Genomic DNA, 10770 nt, shown 5'->3' on the forward strand with positions numbered 1-10770 from the left:
ACACAGCCAGGATTCTGGATTAACACCATATAAACACTAGATGGTGTCTAGATTGTCTGTAATTTGAGTATCCCTCTTAGATTCGTTAATACTTCTACATAATCAGTAGCAACACTACCTTGGTTCTAGATTCACACCAGGCCGTGCTTGAGTATGCATAGCAGATGTACAGTGTGTTCTAGATAACTGTAAGCTGGCCAGACGTGTCTGTCCCAGAATGTAGCCTCGAACATTTGCTCAAGACCTGCAAAAGCCCCCCTGAGACCCAGGCATCCGGGTCCTTTGCTCTCAACAAGCAGTGTTTTCTAGAATGAGCAAGTTCTTGACCTCTGCTCTGGAACAACAGTTATGCAGATGTTCTAGAACAACACTGCAGCAGTGGGACTCTGGGAGGGCACTGTTCTAGATCAGTGATCTCTTGTTGAAAATGTTCTAGAACAATGGTGATCTGGAATGGGCAGGTACCTTCCAGAGGGGAACTGGCATGTGTCTGGTCCGGTTCTAGAATAGGAGGGATCTGGAATGGAATTTTCTAGAACACCCATGTCCCCTTCTGGCTAGCATCTCCTCTCCGGTTCCTCTGACCATCTGCCCCAGGGCAGCAGCATTCTAGAGGCTCGTGACTCTAGACCCTTTCTCTCCATGCCCGCAGGAAGCCGGAGAAGGGGATCCAATACCTCATTGAGAGAGGATTTCTCTCAGACACGCCAGTCGGGGTCGCTCACTTCATCCTGGAGCGCAAAGGCCTGAGCCGGCAGATGATTGGCGAGTTTCTCGGCAACCGGCAGAAGCAGTTCAACCGCGACGTTCTCGAGTAAGGAGCTGCTGGGTGGGGGGATGGCTCCAGTGGGGGTTATTCTGGAGCAAGGGGGATCATGGAAGCAGGTACCCAGAGCAAAGACAGCAAGCACAAATTGATCTAGAGCAAGTGATGTAGAGTAGGGTGCATGCGCTGTCTGGAGAGGAACAACTGCAGGCAGCCGGTGGGTTCCCGACCCACCTTCCCGGGGGTGATGGAGCACTGGCTTAGGGTATCATCCTGCACGTTCTCCCATGAGACTCTAGAGATCTCTGAGCAGGATCTGGAGGGGACCCAGCGCTGACCTGCTCTCTCCTTTCCAGCTGCGTGGTGGATGAGATGGATTTCTCCAACATGGACCTGGACGACGCTCTGCGGAAGTTCCAGTCGCACATCCGGGTGCAGGGGGAGGCACAGAAAGTCGAGCGTCTCATTGAAGCCTTCAGGTCAGTTTGAGAACCTTCCCGATGTGTTGGGTATGCTGGGGGCGGGAGGTGGTCGGCATCATAAGCTGGCATTCTGGACAGTAGCGTAGCTAGGGGGGAGCAGGGAGAGCACCTGCTCCCCCGAGTCCAGAATTCCCCAAGTGGCATCTTTTCCACTCGTCCGTGAGTTCGGCGGTGTGCTGCTCCATTTTTCGGTGGCATTTCGGCGCACGCGCAGGGCCACCGAAATGCCGTTGAAAGACAGAGTGGCGCATGCGCTGGGCCGCCGAAATGCCGCCGAAGGACATGTGCCTTTTTTCTCTGCCGCTCCTCCTTGGCAGCAACCCTGGCTATGCCACTGGTTCTGGAGCACGGATGCCTTTAATGGGCTCAGCGAAAGCCTGAGCTGTTGTGGAGCAGGTTTGGCCTTGTTGCCACTCCAGAACCCACATGGTCTTCTAGAATACAGCCCATCTTGGTGGTCTTCTGGGATACCCTGAAGAAGGCTGCCAGTGTTGGTGGGGGCCTAGGATGTGGCCACAGTCCACGTTCTAGATAGATGTTCCATGTTCTAGATCCACATTCTAGATAGATATTATTCCAGGAGCACCTGTCCTTCTAGAATAGGGTCTGTGCTGATGACACTCCAGAGCGCCCTGGCGCCCTCGTAGGTCGGCTGCACTGACAAGACCCGAATGGGTGTTTTTCTACATTTTCAAATCCATTGATGTCAAATAAACACAGAAGACACTTGCACAGAGCTCGCTTTATCTTGTTATTTGTGCCTGGATGTTTTTCTTCCTTTTCAAATACGTTGATTTCAGCCACAACACGGAACGCAAAGCGCACAAGGTTCTCTTTTTAGGATTGTTCTTTTTTATTGCAAATATTTGCCCGCTAAAAAAGAGAAACAAAAGAACTCGAATCACTCACGGGAGATAATGCCGCTGCTACTTATTTGCAGCGTCACCTGAAAGGGAGAACAGGTGTTCGCCTGGCAGGGTTTGTAGCCAGTGTGGCAAGGTGTTTCCCTGCCAGATATGCTAAACATTCGTATGCCCCTCCCGGCTCTGACTTTCTCTTTATCTTTTTTTACAGTGCAAATATTTGCAGTCATAAAACCATTCTATAAAGTGAGTTCTGTGCGCTTTGCGTTCTGCGTTGTGATTGAAATCAATATATTCCAAAACGCAGAGGAATATCCAAAACTCTTGGTAATTGGTGGAAATTGGCATTCTTGTCTTGTTGAACGGGGCGATGAAACCGGCAAGGAATCACGATTCGTTCTTTTAATAGTCTGCCCTAGATTATTGGGCATTTGATGCAGTGGCAATCTCATATCTGCTCTAGAACATGCAGGGTTCTAGACCGGCTGTGATATGCTGCGGGAGCCAGAGACCCAGGGCCCAGATCATCTGATCTAGGACAGGCTGGGATCTAGAATGATGGGGTTCTGCAAACTCTGCATCAACAGGGCATGCTTTGTTCTGGAGCATGCTATAGAGGGCAATCTAGAAGGCACCTGGTGCTGGTGGCAATCTAGAACACAGACATAGCTCTGGAACGCAGACTGTCCGCGATATCCAGTGGCAACGTTTGGTGCCCAAGAGCCCAGGTTGTGCAGGCAATGTTTTAGAGTGGCCTAGAAGGTGGTTCTAGGATGCGCTGCGGTGGGGGAAGGGGAGGGAGAATCCTTCACTCTCTGCTTCCTGGTGCAGCCAGCGCTACTGTGTCTGCAATGCCCCGCTTGTGCGCCAGTTCCGGAACCCGGACACCATTTTCATCCTGGCCTTCGCCATCATCCTCCTCAACACGGACATGTACAGCCCCAGCGTCAAGCCCGAGAGGAAGATGAAGCTGGACGACTTTATCAAGAACCTCAGAGGTAAGTGCTCAGGAACCCGTGGAACCCCGCGTTGGTACCAGGATATAGCCTGGGGGGGTACTCTGGAGGAAAGCAGCTAGATCCCTGGTCTAGAAAGAAACGAGATCCAGAACAGCTGGTTGATGGGGGAACTGTAAGCAGAGCTGCTCTAGAACCTGCTCCTAAACTCCATCGGCATCCAGAACATGGGAGCCCAGGGCTTTGAGTGGCTGGGGCCTGTGCCAGATGAGATCTGTACCAGGGATCTAGAGATGGGGAGACCTGCTCTAGAATGAGCTGTGCAGGAGGTTCCAGAGGCCCAAGGCCTGGATCCTCCGCTCTACAACAGACTGGGATCTACAACAGCTGTGATCCACACGGGTGGGGGGGGGCTAGGGCCACTGCACCAGGATATCTGCTCTAGAACAGGCAGGGATCTAGAATGGCTGAGATCCGCAGCGGGAGCCAGAGCCCGAGGGCTGGGATCCTCCGCTCTAGAACAGACTGGGATCTACAACAGCTGTGATCCATACGGGTGAGGGGGGGGCTAGGGCCACTGCACCAGGATATCTGCTCTAGAACAGGCAGGGATCTAGAATGGCTGAGCTCCGCAGCAGAAGCCAGAGCCCGAGGGCTAGGATCCTCCGCTCTAGAACAGGCTGGGATCTAGAACGCCGGGTTCGGCACCAGAGGCTGCAGACTCTGTTCTAGACTTGCCAGGGCTCTGGGTCGAGCTGGGGACTGGGATGGTGTTTGCCGCCCGCCCCACCCATCGCCAAGTTTGTCTGCCCCAGGGGTGGATAACGGGCAGGACATCCCCCGCGACCTCCTTGTGGGGATCTACCAGCGCATCCAGAGCCGCGAGCTACGAACGAACGACGACCACGTCTCCCAGGTCCAGACTGTCGAGCGCATGATCGTGGGGAAGAAGCCAGTGAGTGGAGCGGGGGGTGGGGCCTGCTGGGGATGGGGTGGGGCTTCAAGGGAGGGAGGGGCCTCATAGGGAAGGGGTGGAGCCCTGGGAAGAGGGCGTTGAGGGTGGGGCTTTGGGTGGGGCCTGTCAGGGGAGGGGCTTTTGAGAGAAGGAGGCAGAACCTATGGGGAGGGGCTTGGCCTCACAGAGGGAGGTGGAGCCTGAGGGGTGGGAGAGGCCACTGGGGATTTGTAGGGGAGGAGCTTGATGGAGAAGAGGGAGGGGCGGGGCCTCGGGAGGAAGGGAGAGACCATTTGCGGGCTTCTGGGGGTGGCACTCAAGTAGGCTCCACCCTCTCTGGCCCCACTGACCTCCCTTCCCCCCCGTGCCAGGTGCTGTCCCTGCCCCACCGTCGCCTGGTCTGCTGCTGCCAGCTCTATGAGGTGCCCGACCCCAACCGGCCCCAGCGGCTCGGCCTGCACCAGAGAGAGGTCTTCCTCTTCAACGACCTGCTGGTGGTGAGTGGGGGCGGCCTGGACACCTGGGTCCCATCTGCATCTCGTGCGCTAGAGCTCTGGGGGGCTGGAAGCCCGGACTCCTGGGTTCTCTCCCAGCTCTGGGAGGGGAGTGGGGGCTGGTGGCTAAGGCAGGGGGGCTGGGAGCCAGGACTCCTGGGTTCTCTCCCCAGCTCTGGGAGGGGAGTGGGGGCTGGTGGCTAAGGCAGGGGGGCTGGGAGCCAGGACTCCTGGGTTCTCTTCCCAGCTCTGGGAGGGGAGTGGGGGCTGGTGGCTAAGGCAGCGAGGCTGGGAGCCAGGACTCCTGGGTTCTCTCCCCAGCTCTGGGAGGGGAGTGGGGGCTGGTGGCTAAGGCAGGGGGGCTGGGAGCCAGGACTCCTGGGTTCTCTCCTGGCTCTGGGAGGGGAGTGGGGGCTCGTGGCTAAGGCAGGGGGGCTGGGAGCCAGGACTCCTGGGTTCTCTCCCCAGCTCTGGGAAGGGAGCGGGGGCTGGTGGTTGGAGCAGGGGGGGGCTGGGAGCCAGGACTCCTGGGTTCTCTTCTGGCTCCAGGGAGGGGGTAGAGGGCAGAGCTAGGGACTCTCGCTGACCACCCTCCTTCCCCCCAGGTGACCAAGATCTTCCAGAAGAAGAAGATTATGGTGACATACAACTTCCGCCAGAGCTTCCCCTTGGTGGAAATGCACATGCAGCTGTTCCAGAACTCCTGTGAGTGCCCCTCCCCTCCTCAGACCCACAGCCCCCCGCCCCCCCAGAACCGGGCCTGAATCTCTGTCCTCCCCTCCGCAGATTACCAGTTCGGGATCAAGCTCCTGTCGGCCGTGCCGGGAGGGGAGCGGAAGGTTCTGATCATCTTCAACGCCCCCAGCCTGCAGGACCGGCTCCGCTTCACCAGCGACCTGCGGGAGTCCATCGCTGAGGTGCAGGAGATGGAGAAATACCGCGTGGAGTGTGAGTGCCGGGTGGGCAGGGGCTGCGGGAGCGAAGGGCACCGACTGGGCTAGGGGGCGCTGTGGGTCGGGAGCGAGGGGCACCGACTGGGCTAGGGGGGGCAGAGCTGGGCTGGCAGGGGGCTGTGGGTCGGGAGCGAGGGGCACCGACTGGGCTAGGGGGGGCAGAGCTGGGCTGGCAGGGGGCTGTGGGTCGGGAGCGAGGGGCACCGACTGGGCTAGGAGGGGCAGAGCTGGGCTGGCAGGGGGCTGTGGGTCGGGAGCGAGGGGCACCGGCAGGGCTGGGGGGGAGGTCAGAGCTGGGCTGGCAGGGGGCTGTGGTTCGGGAGCGAGGGGCACCGGCAGGGCTGGGGGGTGTCAGAGCTGGGCTGGCGGGGGGCTGCGGGTCGGGAGCAAGGGGCACCGGCAGGGCTGGGGGGTGTCAGAGCTGGGCTGGTGGGGGGCTGTGGGTCGGGAGCGAGGGGCACCAGCAGGGCTGGGGGGTGTCAGAGCTGGGCTGGTGGGGGGCTGCGGGTCGGGAGCAAGGGGCACCGGCAGGGCTGGGGGGTGTCAGAGCTGGGCTGGTGGGGGGCTGCGGGTCGGGAGCGAGGGGCACGGGCAGGCCTGGGGGGGGTCAGAGCTGAGCTGTGGGGGCTGTGGGTCGGGAACGAGGGGCACCAGCAGAGATGGCTGGGGGGGGCTGCAGGTCGGGAGCGAGGGCCCCACCGGCACTGACCCCCTGCCTCCCCGCAGCGGAGCTGGAGAAGCAGAAGGGGGTGATGCGCCCCAGCGCCTCGCCGGCGGGGGGCCCGAAGGAGGCGGTGAACGGGACGCTGACGCGGAGCAGCCTGGAGGACACCTATGGGCTGGGCGACGGGCTGAAGCGAAGCGCCCTGAGCAGCTCCCTGCGTGACCTCTCCGACGCCGGTGAGCGGGGCCCGGACGCCTGGGTTCCTCCCCGGCGCTGGGATGGGAGCGGGGCAGGGCTGGGTGCCCGGACGCCTGGGTTCTCCCCGTTTCTCTTGTTGGGGGCTGTGGCTACCCCTGGTGGCAAAAAATCCATGTGAGACGCTCGGCCAATAGGAAGCTCCCTGGATGTGGGGGGTGGGGCTGTGGGCGTGGCCTGACTGGGTTAACCCCTGCTGTGCCATGCCAGAGAGGGCCCTCGCTCGCTCTGCTTTGCGCTCTCTCTCTCTCTCTCTCTCTGTGTCTCTCGCTGGCGGACTACCGAGGGGGGCGGGGGGATTGGGGGGGCAGTGTTGGGGGGGCCCAGCCTCGCTAATCCCTGCTGTCCCCCCCACCCCCCACCGTGCAGGCAAGCGGGGCCGTCGTAACAGCGTGGGATCCCTGGACAGCACCATCGAAGTAAGTGGGGGGGGCTGCGGTGTCCCCTCCGCCCCCCCGCCGGGTACTGCTCCATCCGCCTCCCTCTGCCTGTCGCTTCAGCTGTCCGTCTCCCCATCACCCCCTCATAGCTCCCCCCGCCAGGCGTCCCAGCATGCTCTGCTCCTGGCCGGCCAGCCGGACACATCCCCATCCCCATTGCATTCCGCTCCCTTCCCAGCATGCTTTGCTCCTCCTGTCCCGCCAGCTCCACCGGCTCCTTATGTACAGCTCTGACCCCTCCCCCTTTCAGGTAGCTGGGGGGAGGGGCTTATAAAAGGTGTGGTGTGCATAAAAGAGGGTGGGGCTTGTGAAAGGGGGTGGGGCTTATAAAAGGACGGGTTTATCACAGGGGGTGGGGCTTATAAAAGTGGGGGAAGAGAGGATGGGCCTTGTCAAGTGGGTGGGGCTTATGAGAATGGGGGTGGGGCTTATCTAAGGGCGGTTTATGAAGTGGGTGGAGTTTGTAAGAGGGCGGGGCTTAGTGGCCACTGCCCTGACCCCTCTGTCTCTCTCTCTCTCCCTGCAGGGGTCTATCATTAGCAGCCCCCGCCCCCACCAGCGCATGCCCCCGCCCCCCCCGCTGGAGGAGTACAAGGCTCAGCCCCGCCCCATCTCCAACTCCTCCTCCTTCCTGGGCTCCCTCTTCGGCAGCAAGCGGGGCCGGGCCCCCTTCCCGCTGCCCCCCAGCCAGGCCTCGGCCCCCTCCGCCCATCCCCCGCACCCACTGCCCCTGTCCCCCGAGGGCCCCTCCAAACTGCAGGCCCTCCACGCCCAGTACTGCCACGTGGCCCCACCTCCCTACCCCCAGCAGCCCCCGCCCCCCCAGCAGCCGGCTCCGCCACCCCCGCTGCCCCCCGTGGCTGCTGCCCCGCCCCCCCGCTTCCACATGTCCTCCCAGCCCCCGCTCTCGGCACCTCCCCAGAAGCAGACGCCGCCGGCCTTCCCCCTGGTACACCAGCATTACACCCTCCAGCGACCCGGGCACCAGAGGCGGCTGCACCAGGTGCCCCCCTCCGCCGCCCCCCAAACCCACCCCCCCTTCCCCCTCCACGGCCGCCAGCCCACCTCGCCCCTCCCCCTCTACAGCCCCGCCCCCCAGCCATCCCACACCTACCCCCAGCACCTACCCCAGGGGGGTGGAGGGCAGCACACCCTCCACCGCCAGCCCCCCAGGCACTTTGTTTTCAGCCACCACCCCCAGCTGGGGCAGCGCGGGGGGGGTGCCCCACCGCCAGCTCCCCACCACGGCCCCGCCCACCACCACCATGGCCCCACCCCCCACTCACCCATCCCCCCCCACCCTTCCTACCCGCCCCTGCCCCCACCGTCGCCCCACACCCCCCTCAGCCCACACTCCCCCGGGGCCCCCACCTCCCCGCTCCCCCAGCATGCCCCCCTGCACCCGGGAGGGCCCCAGGTTCTGCCAGGACAGGGCAACCCGAATCCAAAATCCAAGCCAGTCAATAGAATTAGCACCGTGGTCTGAGCTGTGCCGGGGGGGTTGGGGGCAGAGGATCACTACAGATATGGAAATCCAGACCGAGGGGAGCCCCAGTCCCTACCAGTCACCCCCCCAACTTCCGAGGCCCGGCGAGGGAGGAAAGAACCAGTCACGGCAGAGAACGGCCTCAGCTCATGACAGCGATGGACGGAAGAATCCCGGAAGATCTGGGGGGGCAGGGACTGTGTCTGGGGGGGCCCGGCCTTTTAATCGGGGCAAGCCTGGGGCAGCGGACACTCTATCCCCGCCCTGTTCCCTCCTCATCCCCGGGCTACCGAGAATTCTGGGAATTCTCCCCCCTCCCTGCACAACTCCAGGTGGGCCGCTGCGGGGGTGGGGAGGATCCCATTTTCATTTGCACATGGCTTGTGAGTTGCTGCTGCTTGGCCTGTTATTTTTTTTTAGGGGGGGAATCTCTGGGATATTGGGGGGCCAGATCTGGGGGGGCATCCCTGCTGTTCTCACCTGTGTCTGTAATAAGGGCTACTCCCGGCGGGAGCTGTTTTCCCTTCCCCAAACTCCTATTCTGCGATTTGCACTGACAGAGAACCCCTCCCTTCCTCCCCCGCCAGGTCCCCTCAAAGCCGGCCCACTCCCCGGTGCCGAAAAGGATCCCATGGGGGGAAACCCCGTGAAACTCCAATAGCCCCCTCTTCTCTGGGAATAACTTACGGGCCCCAGGGCTGTTTGTTTTGGGGGGAGCCCTGTATGGAAACAGTCCCTACGCGGCGTTATGTGCAGCTGTTCCCCAGCTGCCCTGCCCCAGAGGTGGCTGCATCTCTGCCCCAAGTGAATCTTGTGCACTTTATCCCACCCCCCGCAAATACAATCCTTCCCTCTCCCCACTTGAATATCACCCTGTCCCCCTGTTTCTGATTGGTGTTCCCCCCCCAGCTCTGGGAGGAGACGGGGGGGGCAGGGAGCCAGGACTCCTGGGTTCTCTCCCCGGCTCAGGGAGGGGGCGGTCTGGGGGGGTAGAGCAGAGAGAAATTGAGGCAGAACTCCAGAGTCCTCACTCCCAGCCCCCCCGCTCTAATCACCAGACCGCCCCCCGCTTCCCATATCTGGGGCGGGAACCCAGGAGTCCTAAACTAAAGGATTTCTGAAGCCCCACCGCCAACGCTGTCCCCTTTGCCCCTCCACCTCAGGGCTGTGCTCCCCAGTTTCTTTTGGGGTCCCCCGATGTCTGGTTGCCCCCCCAGCATGCACCTCCCCAGCCCCGGTACCTGCATCGACTTGGTTTGCTGTACAGACCCCACTGTATATAGTATACATTATAAATAGCGTGCCAGGGAGTGGGGCCCCCCGTGCGCCCCACAGGCCGGGCCCTCCCCCCGGCGTTCCTGGCTCGACGTTGCCGAGATGACTGTATTTTTGTTTCCCTCCCGCCCCCCGGCCTTCTTGTATATAAAAAACTGTATATTTGATGCTTCATAAATGACCCACTGTCCCTTCCGTGTTCATCCTCTGGTGTGCGTGTGTTCTTTACCCTGCCTCCGGGGGGCGCCGTGGGGTTGGGCAGGGGGCGCTTTCCCTGCACAGGCTGGGCCGGGGGCAGGGGGCTGGGCAGGGGGCGCTCTCCCCTGGCAGGCTGGGCTGGGCGCTGGGGGGCAGGGGCCTGGGCAGGGGGGGTCTCCCGTGGCAGGCTGGACGGCGCCGTGGGGTGCCGTGGGGCAGGGGGCTGGGCAGGGGGCGCTCTCCTGTCGCAGGCTGGGCTGGGCTCTGGCGAGATGGGGGCTGGGCGCTGGGGGGCTCTCCTGTGGGAGGCTGGGCCGGGCACTGGGGGGCTCTCCCGTGGCAGGCTGCGTGGGGCGCTGGGGGGGCAGGGGCCTGGGCAGAGGGGCTCTCCTGTGGCAGGCTGGGCCGGGCGCTGGGGGGCAGGGGGCTGGGCGGTGAGTGCTCTCCCCTGACAGGCTGGGCCGGGCGCTGGGGGGCGCCATGGGGCAGGGAGGAGGGGTGGGGGGTCACTGTGCGGCGGTGAAGATTGTACTACAGAAGCCCCATGGGCGTCGGGACCCTAGGCCATTGCTCCCATCCCCCTGGATTCAGGGCGTGGACCCCGGTGTTCGGGCCCAAACCCACGTCTGGGGAGGAGCTAGGATGGCCGTATGGCCCCCCACCGTGTCCACAGGACACGAGGTGGCTGCTGATGGAGGGAGGGGTTGGGGGCTGGGGAAGGGGGAGGGATGGGGTCTGGGTTTGGGAGGGGTTAGGGGTCTGGGGAAGGGCGGGGTATGGGGGGAGGACGAGGGGTGGGGTTGGGGAAGGAGGGGGCGGGGCTGGCGATGGAGGGCGGAGTTAGGGGGTTGGGGAAGGGGGAGGGATGGGGTCTGGGTTTGGGAGGGGTTAGGGGGCTGGGAAAGGGAGGGGTGTGGGGGGAGGAGGAGGGGTGGGGTTGGGGAAGGAGGGGGCGGGGCTGGCGATGGCGGGAGGGGATAGGG

At 62.6% G+C, this 10770-nt stretch overlaps 2 protein-coding genes across 5 annotated transcripts in view; both read left to right on the plus strand.

Annotated features, from left to right (window-relative positions):
* Positions 1 to 5038, plus strand: part of SMC1A (structural maintenance of chromosomes 1A) — a 78972-nt gene extending 73934 nt beyond the window's left edge. Inside the window, exon 21 of the mRNA XM_050927194.1 lies at positions 5021 to 5038. The gene's annotated coding sequence lies outside the window, so the exon portion shown is untranslated. The remainder of the gene's footprint in view (positions 1 to 5020) is intronic.
* Positions 1 to 9792, plus strand: part of IQSEC2 (IQ motif and Sec7 domain ArfGEF 2) — a 58815-nt gene extending 49023 nt beyond the window's left edge. For all 4 annotated transcript variants that reach the window (XM_050927182.1, XM_050927184.1, XM_050927185.1 and 1 more), the window contains 10 exons: positions 653 to 814; positions 1123 to 1245; positions 2943 to 3109; positions 3883 to 4022; positions 4394 to 4519; positions 5122 to 5221; positions 5303 to 5464; positions 6196 to 6369; positions 6758 to 6807; positions 7355 to 9792. In XM_050927182.1, the coding sequence (XP_050783139.1) occupies positions 653 to 814; positions 1123 to 1245; positions 2943 to 3109; positions 3883 to 4022; positions 4394 to 4519; positions 5122 to 5221; positions 5303 to 5464; positions 6196 to 6369; positions 6758 to 6807; positions 7355 to 8314 (2164 nt within the window). In that variant the 3' untranslated portion in view covers positions 8315 to 9792. The remainder of the gene's footprint in view (positions 1 to 652; positions 815 to 1122; positions 1246 to 2942; positions 3110 to 3882; positions 4023 to 4393; positions 4520 to 5121; positions 5222 to 5302; positions 5465 to 6195; positions 6370 to 6757; positions 6808 to 7354) is intronic.
* The last annotated feature ends 978 nt before the right edge of the window (positions 9793 to 10770 follow it).

Source organism: Gopherus flavomarginatus, chromosome 18, assembly GCF_025201925.1.
Source record: "Gopherus flavomarginatus isolate rGopFla2 chromosome 18, rGopFla2.mat.asm, whole genome shotgun sequence".
NCBI classification, from domain to species: domain Eukaryota; kingdom Metazoa; phylum Chordata; order Testudines; family Testudinidae; genus Gopherus; species Gopherus flavomarginatus.